Below are 20,929 nucleotides of genomic sequence, written 5' to 3' on the forward strand. Positions count from 1 at the left end.
CAACCATGACTAAGCAACAAGCAAACATTCCTCACAGAAACTCTTAAGAAACCAGAAATAGATGAGAAAATTCTCAGCCTAAACAAAGGAAAACAAAAAGCCTTAGACACTAGAGCTGAATTATAAAGGTTTTAGGCAATAAAATCTCTCCCAACAGTAAACAGTGTATTCCACACAACAGAGAGGAGTAATTTTTAATACCCATTCAATAGAACAATTTTCTATTTATAATTCACAAAATAAAGGAAATAATAATGTCCAGAAAATAAACATAGTATAAAATCTATTGATCATTTTATATCTAATTATAATCTGTAAAAGTGTAAGGGAATTTTTAAGAAAAAATACCTGAAAAGATACAGTTTAAGCAGCCCCAATTAATATGATTTTATTTTCTTTGTTCCATAGTCTCAAAATAACTGACAATTAATGAATTTCACTATAAAGCATATTTTTCAACATCAGCAAGATATTTATGTTCAAATATAAGAAGATGTTTTACTTTTCAAGCTCAAAAATTTTGTACCTTGCAGTGAGTACTTTGTTTCACTGATTTAGACATAAATAAAAGCACATTGTGTGTCTTTACCTTGACAATCTTTATGGTATCACTGTGTATTTAGAATCAACTGTTTGAACGTGGGGTGTCTCTTAGTACCTTCCCTCAGGGACTGCAGGCTGTGCAGGAAGTGGTCTCAAGGCCTTTCAAACCATTAAGGATGCTCTGTGGAATGGAGCAGTGGTAACCATGGCGGCCTGTGTTGATGGCAGCCATCTAACAGGGACTTATCTTAACTAACTCCCTCATAGAAGATAATGAATTTTTAAAGATAACTACTAAAACTGTGGTTGTATGAAATTATATACACACACACACACACACACACACATATATATATATACACACACACATATATATACTAAAATTTAGTACCTTGTAAATAATACATAAAATATTAAAACGTGACATAAATGACAACAAACTTTAAAATTTAAACCAACAAAATTTGGTTTTGCAGAGGAAAAGTATTTAATTACTGACATTATTTTAGAATACTGGATTATGGAGATGGTAATTAAAACAGAAACAGCTTTGATTTGGTTTTATTCTTGTACTAAAACTCTTCATGGGCAATGAACCCCAGTATTGCCTGCACTGGATGTGGATCACTCCCCCTGCCCCACCTGTGGGTGTCCACTGCTTCATTCTAAATTCCTTAGCTGCTGCTAAATCACTTCAGTCGTGTCCGACTATGTGCGACCCCATAGACGGCAGCCCGCCAGGCTCCCCCGTCCCTGGGATTCTCCAGGCAAGAACACTGGAGTGGGTTGCCATTTCCTTCTCCAATGCATGAAAGTGAAAAGTGAAAGCGAAGTCGCTCAGTCGTGTCCAACCCTCAGCGACCCCATGGACTGCAGCCTACCAGGCTCCTCCATCCATGGGATTTTCCAGGCAAGAGTACTGGAGTGGGGTGCCACTGCCTTCTCCGAAATTCCTTAGCAAAAAAGAGCCTAATCAATGTTGGCTTTGTGACCTCCAAAAACGCCACTATTTTCCTTCCTTTCTTCCCTCCTTCCTCCCCCTTCTTTCTTTCCTTTTCTTTCTTATTATACAATTGTTAAAGTTTATCTTCCACTTATAGTTATTACAAAATACCGGCTCTATTTCCCATGTTGCAGAATACATCCTTAAGCTCATCTTACACCTAACATTTTGTGCCTCCCACTCCCCTACCTTTATATTGTCCCTCCCCCTCCCCTCCCCTCTGGTAACCAGTAGATTGTTATCTTTATCTCTGAGTCTCCATTTTTGTTATATTTTCTATTTTATTGTATTTTTAGGTTCTATGAGTGATATCATAGAGTATTTGCCTTTCTCTAAGTTACTCTACTTAGTATTATACCCTCCATGTTGTTGAAAAGGGCATTATTTCATTATTTTTATGGCTGAGTAGTATTCCATAGGTCTTTCTTGGTGGCTCAGTGGCAAAGAATCTGCCTGTCAAGCAGGAGATGTGGGTTCAATCCCTAGGTAAGGAAGATCCCTTGCAGAAGGAAATGGCAACCCACTGGAGTATTCTTGCCTGGAAAATTCCATGGACAGAGGAGCCTGGATAGGGTCACAAAGAGTGGGACATAACTTAGTAACTGGACAACAATGAGTGCCCCATAGTACATATATGCCACATCTTTATCCATTCATCTATTATATGATGGACATTTAGGTTGCTTCCATGTCTTGGTGAATGGTGTGCTTCAAGGAACATTGGGGTACATGTGTCTTTTGAATTAATGTTGTGGGTTTTTTAAAAATATATAACCAAAGTGAAATTGCTAGGTCATGTGCTGTTCTATTTTTAGTGTTTTAAGAAATCTCCATACTTAAAACCACCATTATTTTACTCATAAGGACTATCTTTCAGTAAGCAAGATTGAGTTTTTGAGGCTGTAGTTGCTGACATCATATCTTGAGGCGTAATAAACACTACTATAAGGTAGGTGCCCTAGGAGCAACTACTCTGTATGCCTTTTTAGGAAATGGCACTGCCACCCCACACATGACACGGCTCCCCAGCTAAGTTCCCACCTCTGCACTCTCACACAGAAACACCAAGTCCTCTGCCTCTTCTCCCATAGTAAGTTTATCTTTGGGGCTCAGTCTGGACCCAGTTCTTCCCCCTACTTTCTGGCTAACTGGACCTTCTGGTCCCATCTCCAACTCCACAGGACCCATCTCCCTCCCTCCTCACACACATGCCTTCCCTGCCCTCTCTGCGCCACACTATCTATCAGAGAGCTCAGAGACATACATAATTTAACAGCAGGTTGATTTTATTTACTTTTCCTTATTAATGCTGCTGTTGGTATAAGTTTCAATGCCTGTACTGTTGGTCATTTCTTAATGGTGAGACTTCTGAAGATTTCTGAGGTCTTTAGCCATGCTCTGAGGTCCCTGGCTGCCCACTGGTCCAGCTGGATCGGCAGGGGTCTCCATGATCTCTGGGACCTCCTCCAGTTTGTTCTGATTCAGCTCTTCGTTCACCTTGGAACACTGGCTACAGAGCTTTGAACCTCTAATTTTAAGTTTCTTTGAGGTGGCAGTTTTTTGAGAAGCTTTGTTGGCCACTTTTTCTTGAATGTACTTATTCATCTTCACGGTTGCCCTGGTCACCTGGAGAAAACAAGAGAGGGAGCCAGAATGGCATTGGTTTAGGGAAGAGGGTGAAGATGGATGGGAATGACAGCTTCAGGAGAATGGGTGTGGGCAGAGAAGGGGTATGTGCCAGGCAAGGACAGGGGAGGGGGTCTTATGGGATGGTGTCAATGGGCAAGAGGAGCTTGGGTGGATTCAGCTCACCTTGACACTTCCTTTGGACCTCAGTTGACAGGAGGTCTTCATCTTTTTGTCCTGGGTGTCTGGAGTTGGCTGCTCCATAACCTCTCTAGAACTTTGTGGCTTCCCAGTCACCTTGGTCATTTTGAAGTCTCCCAGTGGTCTTCTGCAGAGCCCCTGAGCACCCTTATACATATATACTCCTCCCCAGAGGGCCACACCCTTATGCTTTATGAGGTCAGCAAGTCATTTCCCCAGTCAATGGTGGCCCTGGGTGAGCCTTGACATCACAAAGCCCCATCTTGACACCTCTAGGGGAGGATGGAGAGCAACTCAGACATTTTGGTGGGAGAAATGAGGCATTTTTAATGCCCCTAAAGAGCCCTCCAAACTCACTTGCCATCCTCATCTCTCTAAGTCAACTCTGATGTGTCACATGGCAGGGAGAGTGTGTCTCCTCCAAACCTTGCCTCACAGCCACACTATTCAGAGTTTCAATCTGTTCTCTTACCTTTCACCATTATCTAGTTTTTAATATCTTGCCTAAAATCCTTCCATGGTAATTAGGCTGTATTTAAGTGTCTGTGGAAATGAGAATCACTCCACTTTTCTTGTACAGGGTGGCCTTAATGCACCTTTAAGAATTTAATTCTGGGCCACCTACCAGAAACCTTTTCTATCCCACCTCCTTCTCTCAGTGTTCACATAGCTCTCCTCAGTTTTCTAGTTTCCAGTCTAAAACCCCTGTCTTCAGGCTGTGAGACTGTACTGAATACACTTGCTTTTGCTCCATTTGCATCTGTCTTGTTTCAAGTCTAGGAGTCATGGTCACTTCACTAGGGGTACTACCCAGGCTTGGGTTTTAACAGGGTGATGGGGATGAGGCAGATAAATGCATGCTTCAGGTTGTGCTGGGTGATCCCATTCAGGAAATGACAACCTGAGACTGATTAGCATTCCCAGGAAGGGGTGGAGCTTGCCCAGAGGTGTGTGAGCCTCGTGTGCAAAGGTTTTCTCAACATGTGCCTGCACAAATCTCTTTTCTCACCTTGTTTTCCTGCTGGCAGCTCCATTGGAGCTTACCTCACGGTTGAGACCATGGGGGAATTCATTTCCATGAATAGCTAACACAAGCTTCCAGCTTCTTGGAGGAAACACTGAGTAATCATGTCCTGTCCATCTAGTTCCCAAAGGCTCTCTTTAAGGTTGTTGGCTCTGGAGGAAAGGGGAATGAGTTTGTGTGCTTCACCATACTCCTTGTGTTCCTAATTGGCTAGCAGGGTCAGCCAGCCTGAGGTGTGCCCGTGGGGACAGTTTTTTGGCTTAGTGGGACTTCCTGGGTTTCCTGTGAAGTGCTCACTTCCTAGTATCCACTGGTTGCTTATTCATGCAGGATGAATCACAGTGTCTAAAATTTAAGAGGTAGAACAAAGCACACCAAAAACAAGCCCAAATGATGACTCTTAAAATCTTTAGAACAAGGAACCTAAAACCTGATAGAAAAATATGAAAAACATACAAGCCACAACAGTTTATAAGAAAAATGTAGCACTGACCTTTAACTTTATTAAGAAATGTTTAAAAGACATGAGCAGCCAATTCACAAGAAAGGTATGGAACTAGCCCCTAACCACATTAGAAAGATATTTAATCTCAGTAAGGTAAGAAAAATCAAATTAAAATTCCCTTGAAAAATCAAACTGACCCAGAAGTGGCCTATATTTTAGAATTTGCAGACAGAAACATTAAAATACTTGGAATAATTCTGTTTTGTATGTTCTAAAGTTAAATAGAACAGTATGAAAAGGCAAAATGATAGGATACTGAAAGAGGAACTCCTCAGGTCAGTAGGTGCCCAATATGCTACTGATATAGATCAGTAGAGATCAGTGGAGAAATAACTCCAGAAAGAATGAAGGGATGGAGCCAAAGCAAAAAGAATACCCAGCTGTGGATGTGACTGGTGATAGAAGCAAGGTCCGATGCTGTAAAGAGCAATATTGCATAGGAACCTGGAATGTCAGGTCCATGAATCAAGGCAAATTGGAAGTGGTCAAACGGGAGATGGCAAGAGTGAATGTCAACATTCTAGGAATCAGCGAACTAAAATGGACTGGAATGGGTGAATTTAACTCAGATGACCATTATATCTACTACTGCGGGCAGGAATCCCTCAGAAGAAATGGAGTAGCCATCATGGTCAACAAAAGAGTCCGAAATGCAGTACTTGGATGCAATCTCAAAAAAGACAGAATGATCTCTGTTCGTTTCCAAGGCAAATCACTCAATATCACAGTAATCTAAGTCTATGCCCCAACCAGTAACGCTGAAGAAGCTGAAGTTGAATGGTTCTATGAAGACCTACAAGACCTTTTAGAACTAACACCCAAGAAAGATGTCCTTTTCATTATAGGGGACTGGAATGCAAAAGTAGGAAGTCAAGAAACACCTGGAGTAACAGGCAAATTTGGCCTTGGAATACGGAATGAAGCAGGGCAAAGACTAATAGAGTTTTGCCAAGAGAACGCACTGGTCATAGCAAACACCATCTTCCAACAACACAGGAGAAGACTCTACACATGGACATCACCAGATGGTCAACACCGAAATCAGATTGATTATGTTCTTTGCAGCCAAAGATGGAGAAGCTCTATACAGTCAACAAAAACAAGACTGGAAGCTGACTGTGGCTCAGATCATGAACTCCTTATTGCCAAATTCAGACTTAAATTGAAGAAAGTAGGGAAAACCACTAGACCATTCAGGTATGACCTAAACCAAATCCCTTATGATTATACAGTGGAAGTGAGAAATAGATTTAAGGGCCTAGATCTGATAGAGTGCCTGATGAACTATGGAATGAGGTTCGTGACATTGTACAGGAGACAGGGATCAAGACCATCCCCATGGAAAAGAAATGCAGAAAATGGCTGTCTGGGGAGGCCTTACAAATAGCTGTGAAAAGAAGAGAAGCGAAAAGCAAAGAAGAAAAGGAAAAATATAAGCATCTGAATGCAGAGTTCCAAAGAATGGCAAGAAGAGATAGGAAAGCCTTCCTCTGTGATCAATGCAAAGAAATAGAGGAAAATAACAGAATGGGAAAGACTAGAGATCTCTTCAAGAAAATTAGAGATACCAAGGGAACATTTCATGCAAAGATGGGCTCGATAAAGGACAGAAATGATATGGACCTAACAGAAGCAGAAGATTTTAAGAAGAGGTGGTATTTAAAAAAAAAAAGAAGAGGTGGCAAGAATACACAGAAGAACTGTACAAAAAAGATCTTCACGACACAGATAATCACAATGGTCTGATCACTCACCGAGAGCCAGACATCCTTGAATGTGAAGTCCAGTGGGCCTTAGAAAGCATCACTATGAACAAAGCTAGTGGAGGTGATGGAATTCCAGTTGAGCTCTTTCAAATCCTGAAAGATGATGCTGTGAAAGTGCTCCACTCAATATGCCAGCAAATTTGGAAGACTCAGCAGTGGCCACAGGACTGGAAAAGGTCAGTTTTCATTGCAATCCCAAAGAAAGGCAATGCCAAAGAATGCTCAAACTACCGCACAATTGCACTCATCTCACATGCTAGTAAAGTAATGCTCAAAATTCTCCAAGCCAGGCTTCAGCAATACATGAACTATGAACTTCCTGATGTTCAAGCTGGTTTTAGAAAAGGCAGAGTAACCAGAGATCAAATTGCCAACATCCACTGGATCATGGAAAAAGCAAGAGAGTTCCAGAAAAACATCTATTGCTGCTTTCTTGACTATGCCAAAGCCTTTGACTGTGTGGATCACAATCAACTGTGGAAAATTCTGAAAGAGATGGGAATACCAGACCACCTGATCTGCCTCTTGAGAAATCTATATGCAGGTCAGGAAGCAACAGTTAGAACTGAACATGGAACAACAGACTGGTTCCAAATAGGAAAAGGAGTTCGTCAAGGCTGTATATTGTCACCCTGGTTACTTAACTTATATGCAGAGTACATCATGAGAAACGCTGGACTGGAAGAAACACAAGCTGGAATCAAGATTTCCGGGAGAAATATCAATAACCTCAGATATGCAGATGACACCACCCTTATGGCAGAAAGTGAAGAGGAACTCAAAAGCCTCTTGATGAAAGTGAAAGTGGAGAGTGAAAAAGTTGGCTTAAAGCTCAACATTCAGAAAACGAAGATCATGGCATCTGGTTCCATCACTTCATGGGAAATAGATGGGGAAACAGTGGAAACAGTGTCAGACTTTATTTTTTGGGTCTCCAAAATCACTGCAGATAGTGATTGCAGCCATGAAATTAAAAGACGCTTACTCCTTGGAAGGAAAGTTATGACCAACCTAGATAGCATATTCAAAAGCAGAGACATTACTTTACCAACAAAGGTCCATCTAGTCAAGGCTATGATTTTTCCTGTGGTCACGTATGGATGTGAGAGTTGGACTGTGAAGAAAGCTGTGTGCCGAAGAATTGATGCTTTTGAACTGTGGTGTTGGAGAAGACTCTTGAGAGTCCCTTGGACTGCAAGGAGATCCAGCCAGCCCATTCTGAAGGAGATCAGCCCTGGGATTTCTTTGGAGGGAATGATGCTGAAGCTGAAACTCCAGTACTTTGGCCACCTCATGCAAAGAGCTGACTCATTGGAAAAGACTCTGATGCTGGGAGGGATTGGGGGCAGAAGGAGAAGGGGACGACAGAGGATGAGATGGCTGGATGGCATCACTGACTCGATGGACTTGAGTCTGGGTGAACTCCGGGAGTTGTGATGGACAGGGAGGCCTGGCGTGCTGTGATTCATGGGGTCACAAAGAGTCAGACACGACTGAGCGACTGGACTGAACTGAACTGAACTGAACTGAAAGTTAAATAGAAACCTGAAAACCATAAAGTAGACCTAAATTGATCTTATAGATATGAAAGCTGTCACGTCAGTTGACAAAAACAGTGGATAGAATAGATGACAGATTAAACAGGGAAGCTGGTGTAAACTGTGCACTTGAAGAGGTGGCAGTAGAATGTGTCCAGAATGAAGCACTAAGTCCATCAATATATACAAAGTATGACACACCATGATATATTGAGTTTTGTCCCCCAACCCCCAAGAATGCAGCATTGGTTAAACATTTGAAAATCATTCTGTGTAGTTCATCTTACTAAAGAACTAAATAGGTACTGAAGCTGAGCTCCAATATTTAGACCAATTGATGTGAAGAAGTGACTCATTAGAAAATGCCTTGATCCAGTGAAAGATTGAATGTAGAAAGAGAAGGGGATGACAAATGTTGAGATGGTTGGATGGCACCAGCCATGGACATGCATTTTAGTAACTCTGGAAGTTGGTAATATATTGGGAAGCCTGGCATGCTGCAGTCCCTGGGGTCGTAAAGAATTGGACATGACTGAGAGACTGAACAGAAATGAACAAAAAGAACTAAAAATGAAAAGCTGTAGGGTCATCACAATAAATGCAGAAAAATAATTTGATAAAGTCTAACATCTTCCTCTATTGGGAAGATCTGCTGGAGAAGGGATAGGCTACCCTCTCCAGTATTCCTGGGCTTCCCTGGTGGCTCATATGGTAAAGAATCTGCCTGCCATGTGGGAGATCTGGGTTCAGTTCCTGGACTGGGAAGATCCTCTGGTGGAGGCATGGCAACCCACTCTAGTATTCTTGCCTGGAGAATCCCCATGGACATAGGAGCCTGGCGGGCTACAGTCCATGGGGTCACAAAGAGTTTGACATGACTAAGTGACTGAGCACATTGTGTATAAAAACTCTCAGCAAACTAGAAACAGAAAACCTCCTCAAACTGATGAAGATAATAAACAGTATAACTAACATCACACTTACCAGGGACCACGCTTGATCACTCAAGAGCTTTTGTGCAGCAGAGTTTTATTAAAGTGGGAGAGAACAGAGAAATCTTCTGACATAGACATCAGAAGGGGGACAAAGAGTGCCCCACTGCTACTCTTAGAAAAGGGAGTTATATACTTTTTCAATTGGTTATTACAATAAATCAAAAGGATGTCTCAAGGATGTAAAAGATCTTACTGGATCCACTCACACAATTTACATTTTAAGATGACAGGATTAGAACTAACAATAGAAAGATCTTACCAGACACACTTCCACAGTATACAAGTTTTAAGATAACAAGATTAGTCAGAAGGTTTTTGTTAAGGAGAAACATATCCTTGAGCAAGATACAAAGCAATGCAGAAAAAAAAAAATGTTTGTCCTTTTCTCCTCCTTGAGAGCCTCAGACTCCTTTCTACTTCTCGAGGGCCCTGGGCCCCTTTCTCCTCCTTGGGGACCCTGGACTTCTTATCAACCTACCTAGGAATTGACTCTCTCATTCCCCCCTTTTCTTTTAGGAGAATTATTTTACCAAGGGAGAGGGGCATTGTTTTCATTCCATAATTACTTCCTGCTGCTGAGGGGCATTGTCCCTAAATTCTTGAAGCAACATATTCTTCTAACCCTCATACTGAGGATCTCTGATTCAGGGGTCCCAAATAATAGTTGAAGGAGGCTGTAGCACTCATAGGAACTTGAACAACCATTTGTAACTTAGAAGCTTTCAAACGGTTAGAAACAAATCCCGTTATACAGTTACAGATGTAAGGTGAAATAGTCATTAAACCAAGTTAAAATATAATCAAAATTAAAAGTTACATTATGTCCATAGTTACATCAGTCCATCTTAGGACTGTTAGATGTCATCAGATCAAGAAGAGACGTCACATTTGATTGGTGTTGGTGAAGGTATATGCAGAGTTGAAGAAAGTCCTTCCCTTGAAGCAGAGAAACCCGCCATGTGAAACCTTTAATTGATGATGAGGGGAGCACTCCGAAGACCCAGCAATTAGACCAATTATGGAATGCAGCATAAGAATGAGCCTATGACAGGAAGGCATTGTCTTGAATGTCAAATGGCAGACTCAGGACTTTTGGAGTCAGCAGATGCAGGCCCACATAGATTATCAGGTCTATTTGAAAAGTAAAAGGTGAATGCATAGAGGATAAAGACATGAAATAACATTGTTTTAGTTTTGGTCAGGGTGCCAGCTTTTAACTCAAGTGTGGTGCACCCAGGAATCAATTCCTGGCACCTTGACAGCTGTGGGAGAAGAAAGAATAAACTGGTAAGGGCCTTCCCAGAGGGCCTTAAAAGATTGCCCTCCAGATCCCAATGTTTTTATCAGGACCTTGGTGCCTGTCTCAAACAGCAGCTTGTTTGACTCAAAGGCTGGGTCAGGAGTTAGCCTCCTGGGAATGTCTATTGAAAAGCTAAAAGTTTAGTCACATAGTTAATTTCAAGGCTTCAGGATCTATGAAGGATCTATGATATCTATGACAATATCTGTGCACAAAAACGGTCTACCATAGAGACAATCCCTTCTTAGGAACAGTTCAAGCCCTTGTTAGAGCTATGGGTAAAACTTTAAACCAACTGTCTTGTGTTTCCTGAGTTAGCTTACACAGATGCCTCTTAATAATGTCATTAGCCTTTTCAACCCTTTCTGAAGATTGGGGTCTCCAGAAACAGTGTAAGTGATATTTTATTCCTAGAGCTTTTGACACCCCTTGAGTTACAGTAACTTTAAAGAAAGAGCATTGTTGCTCTGAACTTTAGAGTTTAAGATCCCATTCATGAGAAGTCAGTACAGTAAGATTTTGTCCATTAGTAAACTTATGAGCTTTAGGCATTAGCAAAACAATAGCAGCGATTTCCCTTAAGAAATGTGGCCATAGCCTTTTTTCACTAAAACTAAACTCCGATCCTGTGGGCAAGATCAAAGTTGGAGCCTGCAAGTGAGCAGTTTGAAGAGTCTTAAAAGCCTTTTGAGTCTTGGGGGACCAAACCAGCTTGTTGGTTTGGCCCTGCTGAGTTTCAGTTATAAGTTTATATAAAAGCCAGGCAAGTTCCCCATAACCCAGAATCCAAATGCAGCAATAGCCTGTGATCCCCAAAATCCTCTCAATTGTCTTAAAGTCATATTTGGCTTGTTTAGGAATTTCAGACAATAAAGTATAAGGATTAGGCACCTATTATTTGTATATCTTGAGCAAGTCTTCATTTATCATTTGACTTTTTCACACCCAAAATAGGAGTGTTGGATGGATTATTACAGGAAATTAATAGCCCCTGTTCCTTTAAATTTTAAATGATGGATTTTAACCCTTAACCTCAGGATTTAATGGATACTGCTTTTGATGTGAAAATAGGTGAGGGTCATTGAGCTTGATAATGATAGACACAGCATTTTGTGTTCTACCCAGTTTTTCCATCAGTCCACACTCTAGGATTTACATTTTGTTCAATTAAGGGGAGAGAAAGAGCAGGCTCCATATTCATGAAAACAGAGGCCTGGACCTTGCTCAGTGTATCCCTCCCCAGAAGGGGTGAGGTAGACTCTGGCATGATTAGAAACTCAAGAAAGTAGTACAGAGTCCTAGTTGCAGCTTAAAGGACAACTAAAATAATAACATTTGACTCATCCAGACAGTCCCATTATAGTAGTGGATTGGAAAGAAAGCAGATCAGGGGCTTCAGTGAGCACAGAGGAAGTTACTCCAGTGTCCAAAAGAAATTGACTGATTGGTACCCCCTCCACAGTAATTAAAATCCAGGGTTCCTCAAGTGTAATTAGGATGGGAGGTTGTTGTGGGGACCCTGGGGCACCTTCAGTCCCAATTGTCTTGAGAGTCTGACCCCTGGGGCCTACACCTTGGAGGGCAGTCTCTTCTCCAATATGGTCCTTTGCAGACCAGACAAGGAGCTGGGGCATCTTAGATGCCTGAAGGCAATCCCACTTGAGATGCCCATCCTTTCCACAGTAATAACAAGTCCATCCCTTTTCACCTGGCTTCCTCTGGATATTTTTCCTCAGGCTGTTTCAGAGCAGGTCAAACAGCCATTGTTGGGGCTTCAGTCTATTGCCTGGTTATTTATTTATTTATTTATTTTTTGGCTCTTATTTTCCTCCTCATATTCTCTACCATAATATAGTATCTGAGCTAGCTGCAACAGTTTTTCTAAAGACTGATTTGGTCTGATGCCTGTTTTAGTAGCTTACAGCAGATATCTGGAGCCGACTGAGTGAGAAATCTATCTTTCAAGATTATTTTTCCCTCTGACTTTCAGAATCAACGTCAGTAAACTTATGGAGAGCCTCCCATAGTCTATATAGGAATTTACCAGGAGTTTCCTTCTCTCCCTGTTCTATGTCAGCCAATTTAGCATAGTTTAAAGTCTTAGCACGTGCTTGCTTAGGTCCTTCAAGAATACATCCAGCAAACCGGCTCTGTTATTGAAACTGTTTGGCTCCCAGTAAGAAGGAGGGCTATTTCATGTTCCCTCTTTTTCCTTGCCTCACGCTTAAGTCATTCATCTCCAAAATCATTTCAGTTAGTTCAGTCACTCAGTCGTGTCTGACTTTTTGTGACCCCATGGAATGCAGCACACCAGGCTTCCCTGTCCATCACCAACACCAAAAAGAGTAGCTTCCCCTAAAACTTGAGTTTTTGAGTCAGGAATCAGCGTCTGCCCCAAGGCATACATTACATTTCTCCAAGAAAGGTCATAAAGTAAAATTAGTTCCATAAAGGCTTCTATGAACTTTTCTGGATCCTCTAGATAGTGTTGACCACAATTGGTACTCCTTGCATTTCTACCAAGACCGAGGCAACCCCTCCTGAAAGGGTGCCCCTATTCTCAGCCTGTTCAGTTGGGAACCCCAAATACAGGGGCAAAGTAAGAGGACAGGAGGCAGCTGCTGTAGGTTTCACACTCAAATCTGTACCCTTAGGACATAAGTCTGGCATGTCTTGCAGAGAGATAAAGAGCAACACATATGGCACTTCTAACCATTTCTCTTGTTTTCTACAGAACCGGTCTAATTGTAAAACAGTATTATAATTAAGAGACCCTTCAGCTGGCCAGTGTTTCCCGTCTCACAAAGGATATTGTGGCCATTCAGTATCACAGAATATCAGGCATGTCTTTTTAAGTTCGGAGGATCAAACTTGTCCCAGTTTTTTAAAAATACTTTTTAAAGGATTGGTTCTGGAACTTGTAGCTCCCGTCTGTAAGAGAGAAAAAAGTGGCATCCACAGCCATGGCTTCTTTCCACTGGAGGTGTCCCTCTCTGCTTTAGATGGGGGTGTAGACAGACTTTCCACCAAAGCTTTCCTTCCCTGGCCAGACTTAGTCTTTCCCTTACCGACGCAGGCACCTTACTCATCCCTCCTGGTTCTACCACTGAGGAAGGGTGGAGATGCATCAAGGTAGACCTGATGGCATCCCAGATTGATTTTCAGTTCCTTACCACCACGACCTTTGTTTAATTTGCCCTTTTCTTCTGATGCCACTCAGGTTGGCACAGAGTAGATTTCCAGAATGTTTCCCAAGCTAGGACTACTAGGGGAAGCATCCATCTTACATGTGCCCATGCACATTCCTGAGTACCGTCCTGACCATAGTAGAAGTGGTGAGCCATAAAGGGGTGAACAACAACCAAGATGTCCCTTATGAGTGTCACCACAGCAGTATATATGAGGTCAGCCAGTGAGGAAAAAGTGATTTTTGTCCTCAAGCTACTAGGGTCAATGCTTCCAGTTCATTTCCACAGCTTTCACAAAAGAAATATCTAAAAAGTTGAGACAGAGGCCATTCGAGAGCTTTCTCTGGTCTGTTAAGAGCTAGCACTACCAAAGGAAGATGCCCACTGCACTTCCAATCTAACCAGGTCCTGCAGTTCCCTATCTGTGTCCTCAAAAACCTCATGGTTACCAGCGATGCTTGTATCCACACAGATCAGAAGCACAGCCACGACAGACTCACTTTTAGGTTGCTGGCCCTTGAAGCAGGCAGCCAAGAGATGGACCTCTAGCCTGAGAGACGTTCCTGGAGCTAGAGCCCCGCCTCACTCCCAAACGTGCTCTTGTAACTTTTGGCTCCTAGCAAGGCTAGGCACTTCTATACAAGGGGTCTAAGTAAAAGTATACAGTAACTTCATGGATCACAAGTCCCTTGGAAGTCTATGATCTGACAGAGTAGGTTAGTAGTTCTAATTCCCCACGCAATTATGAAATGGTCAAACAGACCAGGAAAAGGTGATCAAGAAAATAAAGTTTGGACCACACGCTTTGCCCATTTCTGGCCACTCCCTTCACAGGGACCTTGGGTGTCTCTTGGCATTGGCAGGTCCATATAAACCCCTGACAAGGCTCCCCTTTTGGGGGCTGCCTTCAGTCATTACAAGGCACCTCAAAACCGTAGAACAGGACTCATCAATTGCTTCACGCAGGGCATGTCATTCATTCACACAAGCACACCGAAGAGTTAGTAAAGTAAAGCAGAAAACGTATATACTGAGAAATCAGGGAGGCTAGAGCTCTGAACGTTCTTACCTTGTCCTGAAGATCCCAGACGAGCCCCCAAGAAGATAGATTATGGAGAGTGATGTCAGATTCATGATCTCCAAAGAAGAAGATTTAGCTTTAGGTCCAGGGACCAGACTTGACCACTCAAGAGCTTCTGTGTAACAGAGTTTTATTAAAGTGCAAGAGGACAGAGAGAGCTTCTGACATAGACATCAGAAGGGAGACAAAGAGTGCCCCACTCGCGACTCTTAGAAAAGGGAGTTATATACTTTTTCAATTGGTTATTACAATAAATCAAAAGGATGTCTCAAGATTGTAAAGATCTAGACCCACTCTCACAATTTACATTTTAAGATGATAGGATTAAAACTAACAATAGAAAGATCTTACCAGACCCACTCCTGCAGTATACAAGTTTTAAGATAACAAGGTTAGTCAGAAGGTTCTTGTTTAAGAGAAACATATCCTTGAGCAGGATACATTGTTATATTAACTAAGACAAAGCAATGTAGAAAAAAATGTTTGTCCTTTTCTCTTCCTTGAGAACCTGGATCCCTTTTTTCTCCTTGGGGACCCTGAACTTCTTATCAACCTTCCTAGGAATTGACTCTCTAAGTAGAAGACTGAGTGCTTTTCTTCTAAGATCAAAATAACAAAAAGGTGTCCACTCTCATTGTACTGAATTTCTGTCCCTGAAATCATATTAGAAAATGTATGAGAAGTTATCCATTTTGGAAAAAAATTAAACCGTTTTTATTTGCAGGCGACATCAGTGTAGAATACCCAATGAAATCTACAACAACAACAAATAACAAAAACTAAGAAGTAATTTAAGCAATGTTGCAAGATATACAGTTGATATATGAAATCCAATTAATTATTTTCTATATAGTAGGATAGACAATTGAAAATTAAAATAAAATAATAACATTAACAATAACATTTAAGTATGAAAAACTTAAGAATCTGGTAAAATATATGAAAGGCAACAATGCAAAAAAATGGACAAAAGATTTGGACAGGAAATTCACTAAATAAAGATATACAGATGACAACTAAGCACTGCACACCAAGATGATGGCTCTAGTGAGAACAGACAAGAACAATTGTGATGAAGATGTGAAAAAATTTGAACTTTCATACACCATTTATGGGAATACAAAATAGTATAGCCCTGGTGGAAAACACTTTGGAAGTTGCTTAAAAAGTTAAACATTGGGTTACTATATGACCCAGCAATCCCACTCCTAGGTATACACCAAAAAGAATGAAAAAAATGTTTATCCAAGGACTTGAACATGAATGTTTATAACAGTCCTCTTTCTAATAGTCAAAAAGTTGAAGCAACTCAAATGTCCACCAACTGGTGATCAAATAAATAAAACGTGCAATGTAATATTATTTGACCATAAAATGAATGGAGCTCTGATACATGCTATAACGTGCTATACCTCTGAAATGATTGTGTTAATTAAAAGAAGCCAGGCACAAAAGGCTGCATATTGCATTATTCTGTTCATATAAATGAATATGTCCAAGATTAGGTAATTCTCTAAAGACAGAAAATAGAGTAGTGGATGTGAGGGGCCAGATGAAAGGAGAAATGGAAAATGTCTGCCAACTGTATAGCGTTTCCCACTGGAGTGATGAAAATATTCTAGAATATGGTAGCGGTTATGGTTATGTAACCCATGCATAAATTACAAATCAATGAATTGTACATTTTAACTGGTAAATTCATGGTACATGGACAACATGTCAATAAATAAAAAGCTAAAAAATCTCACTAAACTTGACTTCTATGTCCAGGAAAATTACCCTTCAAAAATAAAGGAGAAATAGATATTGTCATATGAACAAAAAATAAGACAATTTACTCTTAACAGTTATCTTGTCTGTAAGAAATGTTAAAATAAGTTATTTCCACCAGATAAGATGATATTAAACAGAAACTATGAGTTAAGAAAGAAAAAGTGTCATAAAATAAATAAATAAATGAAAGTAAAATAAAATGAAGCATTTTTCTTATTCTTAATTGGTAAAAGATAAATGCTTGTTTGGGCTTCTCCATTTTTACTTTTCACTGATTATGAATCTTCATAATTAAAGTCAGTTTCCTGTACCCAACATATATTTTGGCTCAGCAGTAAAGAATCCACCTGCAATGTAGGGGCTGTAGCATACTTGAGCTCCATCTCTGTGTCAGGAAGATCCTCTGGAGGAAAGCATGGCAACCCACTCCAGTATTCTTGCCTAGAGCGTCCCACAGACAGAGGAGCCTGGAGGACTACAATCCATAGGGTCACAAAGAGTTGGACATGGTTGAAGTGTCTTAATGTGCATGCACAAATGTTCGTTTAAAGCAATTACAGCATCAATTGTTTATAACAAACGAATAAGTATATGGCTGCAATATCACAAAACAAAGAATGAAGGAACTAAGAATACTCCACTAATTTTATGAGAATTGATATAATGTCATTTGAGGGTTCAGTTCAGTTCAGTTCAGTTGCTCAGTCGTGTCCAACTCTTTGAGACCCCATGGACTGCAGGATGCCAGGCCTCCCTGTCCCTCACCACTCCCGGAGTTTACTCAAACTCATGTCCATTGAGTCAGTGATGCCATCCAACCATTTCGTCCTCTGTGGTCCCCTTCTCCTTCTGCCTTCAATCTTTTCCAGCATCAGGGTCTTTTCAAAGAAGTCAGTTATTTGCATCAGGTGGCCAAAGTATTAGTGTTTCAGCTTTAGCATCAGTCCTTCCACTGAATATTCAGGACTGATTTCCTTTAGGATGGACTGGTTGGATCTCCTTGCAGCCCAAGGAATTCTCGAGTCTTTTCCAACACCACAGTTCAAAACCATCAGTTCTTCAGCACTCAGCTTTCTTTATAGTCCAGCTCTCACATCTGTACATGACTACTGGAAAAACTATAGCTTTGACTAGACAGACCTTTGCTGGCAAAGTAATGTCTCTATTTTTTAAAATACTGTTTAGGTTGGTCATAACTTTCCTTTCAAGGAGTAAGCGTCTTTTAAGTTCATGGCTGCAGTTACCATCTGCAGTGATTTTGGAGCCCCCAAATATAAAGTCTGCCACTGTTTCCACTGTTTCCCCATCTATTTGTCATGAAGTGATAAGACTGGATGCCATGATCTTAGTTTTCAGAATGTTGAGCTTTAAGCCAACTTTTTTCACTCTCCTCTTTCACTTTCATCAAGAGGCTTTTTAGTTCCTCTTCACTTTCTGCCATAAGGGTGGTGTCCTCTGCATATCTGAGGTTATTGATATTTCTCCCAGCAATCTTGATTCCAGTTTGTGTTTCATCCAGCCCAGCTGATATACTCTACATATAAGTATAGTGCATATATGTAAAGCACATCTACATATAAGTACAGTACATATATGTATAGTACATCTACATACATGATTTACTCTACATATAAGTTAAATAAGCAAGGTGCCAATATACTGTGTTGACATACTCCTTTTCTTATATGGAACCAGTTTGTTGTTCCATGTCCAGTCTATTGTTCCAATTGAGGGTGGGCATATATTATTTTAAAATGTATATTGTAAGTCATATTTTAACACTAAAATTTTAAAAAAATGAAATACATGTTTTTTTTAATCAGAAAAGGATCTAAACTATAATCATAAAAAATGTTCAATTAAAATAGGAGAAACAAGAAAGAGACAGAAAGAATCAAAGAAAAAATTGAAAGTAATGAATAGAAAGCAGTCACAAAGATGATAGATCATTAATTACTCTAAATGTGAATTCTCTACCTGTACCAGTCCAAGGCAGAGGTTGTCAGAATGGATAGGACACAACAATAGCAACAACAAAACACAAAACCAAAGTACATGCTGTGTACAAGAAACCCACTTTAATTATGAAGATTCATAGTCAGTGAAAAGTAAAGATGGAGAAAACAACATCATGCCAACACTAATCAAAAGAAAGCTGGAGGGCTATCTTAAATTTAGACAAAGCATACTTCAAAATAAAAAAGATTAACAGGGGATAATGAGGGACATTATATAATGGTAAACAAGTTACTTTTACAAAGACACATAGCAGTCCTTAACATTTATGTACCTAACAACAGAGCATCAAAATCCATGAAGCAAAATGATAGAACTTGAAGGAGAAATAGTCCACCATTACAGTTGGAGATTTCAACTCCTGTGTCATTAATTGATAGATCCAGCAAGCAGAAAATCAATAAAGATATGGATGGCCTGAAGGGTACTATCAATCAACTTGATCTAAGTGACATTTATAGCATAATCCATCCAACAACAGAATAGACATTCTTCGGAGGTTCACATGAAACATTCACCAAGGCAGACTACATTCTAGGTCATAAAACATACCTTAAGAAATCTAAAAGAATAGAAATCATACAAAGTATATTCTCTGACAAAACTGTAATTAAACTACAAATCAATAAAAGAAAGAGGGCTGGAAAATCCCCATGTTTGGAAATTAAAATACACACTTCTAAATAAACCATGGGGCAAAGAACAAGTCTCAACATATTGAACTAAATGAGAATGAAAATACAACCTATCAAACTTTGTGATAGAGTTAAAATAATATTTAGAGGGACATTTATAGAATTACATGCAAATATTAGAAAAGAAGAATGATCTAAAATTAATAACCCATTTCTATTTTAAGAAATAAAGAAAGAGGCTCTTAGGGACTGCGGTCTGCACATCGCTGGAGGCCTGGCCCACCTTGCAGATCGCTGTGGAGAATGGCTTTGTGCACAGCTGGGAGAAGGCTGAATGGCTGGGGAGTGCAGTGGAGGAGTACTTCTTCCACAATGCTGACTTGGAGCTAGATGAGGTGAAGGACTTCCTCAGGGAGCTAATGAAAAATGAGTTTAATACAGTTGTGGGGGGTGGGAGTCTGCCCCAGGTGAGTCAGCAGCTACAGACCATGTTTCACCACTTCCAGAGGAGTGATAGGGCTGCTCTGAAGGTGATGGCCTCTCTCATCACGCAAAGAAAGTGTAAGGTCAGAGTCAATGGACTGACTACAGCCAGAGAGACTGATGAGGATGATGGTGCAAATAGCATGAAGGAGATGGAGATTGCAGCTATGAAATATGGGGCAGCTACAGATGGGATCTGCCCACAGCCTGAACACTTTGGTCCAGACTCCCAGACTATTAAGGAAGAGGATAAAGTGGAGGATGGCCAGACCAGAGAAAGAAATGAGTAGGGCTGGAAACGGTCTGGGTCCTTGTTTGCTTGGGACTGGTTTGTAGGGTTTTTGTTGGAGGGTTGCAGACCTCTGTACTGGTTATCTCATCTCCATTCTCACCCTATTCCCTCATCCAGCTTCTTCCAGGGGGGCAGAAGAATCCAAGGGTCCTTGGTCTTGGGGTTATCTCAGTGATAAGGTCTGGTTTCCTATCAAAGTGTCTCTTGGGTGCAATTAGTGTGAAGAAGGAGGGATGAGTGCCATGGCAGTGACTGGGGGAGAAGCTAGTAACTGGTAGGCAGGGGAATAGTAGGCAGGGGAATGTGTGAAAGGAGAGGACCAGAAGGAGAACCAGTGTTCCTGCTGGGTAAGGCATGGTGAGATGAGCTTGCAAATGGAAGAGAGATTAGTTGAAGATGCAAACCAAAGTAGTTGTGGCACCTCTCCCTCTCCCCTCCTCCCAATCCCCCACCCTCACACAGAGCAGCTCTATGCTCCTGCCCAGAAATCGGAACCTCCCAGGAATGTTCCCTTCCTGCAGCCCAGTATCCAGATCTGGGTTCCTTTAGGATGTCTAAGTCCTTGCCTAGGTAGTGGCCTCAAGGTCCCTTGGCTATGTTTTGTCTCCTCCAACCTGTTTTCAAATGCCTCATCCCATCAAAGTCCAGGGCTGAGACTTAAGACCTCAATAAATAATGCCTTATTGTATTTAAAAAAAAGAAATAGGGAAAGAACAACAAATTAAACTAAAGTAAGCAGAAGAAAGGGAATAATAAAAAAAATAAGTCAGAAATCCATGAAATTGAAAACAGAAAAATATTAGGGAAAATCAAGAATGCTAAAAGGTGCTTCTTTGAAAAGGTGAATAAAATTGATAATTTTCTAGTCAGTCTAATGAATACAAGTAAGAGAGACCCAAATTACCAATATCAGGAATTTTAAAAAAGTTCATCAGTACTGACCCCATGGATATTAAAAAG

At 40.7% G+C, this 20,929-nt stretch overlaps 1 protein-coding gene and 1 pseudogene across 1 annotated transcript; one reads left to right on the top strand and one right to left on the bottom strand.

Moving 5' to 3' along the window:
• Window positions 1-2,817: 2,817 nt before the first annotated feature.
• LOC147341209 (uncharacterized) lies at window positions 2,818-3,478 on the bottom strand. Its single transcript, XM_086388526.1, has 2 exons — window positions 3,359-3,478; window positions 2,818-3,172 (listed from the first exon to the last, which is right to left on the bottom strand). The coding sequence occupies exons 1-2, from the start codon at window positions 3,476-3,478 to the stop codon at window positions 2,900-2,902; spliced, it is 393 nt and encodes a 130-aa protein (XP_086244652.1). The 3' UTR covers window positions 2,818-2,899.
• Window positions 3,479-16,407: 12,929 nt separating this feature from the next.
• LOC147341210 (pre-rRNA-processing protein TSR2 homolog pseudogene) lies at window positions 16,408-19,967 on the top strand (annotated as a pseudogene).
• Window positions 19,968-20,929: the final 962 nt, after the last annotated feature.

The sequence above is a fragment of the Bos grunniens genome, chromosome X (genome assembly GCF_055505025.1).
Source record: "Bos grunniens cultivar Pamir isolate PY7600 chromosome X, Bosgru_T2T1.0, whole genome shotgun sequence".
Lineage (NCBI taxonomy): Eukaryota > Metazoa > Chordata > Mammalia > Artiodactyla > Bovidae > Bos > Bos grunniens.

Bases quoted from the DNA above. Each gene is read 5' to 3' on its own strand.
- LOC147341209 (XM_086388526.1), bottom strand. From the start codon at position 3,478: ATGACCAAGGTGACTGGGAAGCCACAAAGTTCTAGAGAGGTTATGGAG. The intron at 3,173-3,358 runs GTGAGCTGAATC...TGTTTTCTCCAG, and splicing joins GGTCCAAAGGAAGTGTCAAG to GTGACCAGGGCAACCGTGAA.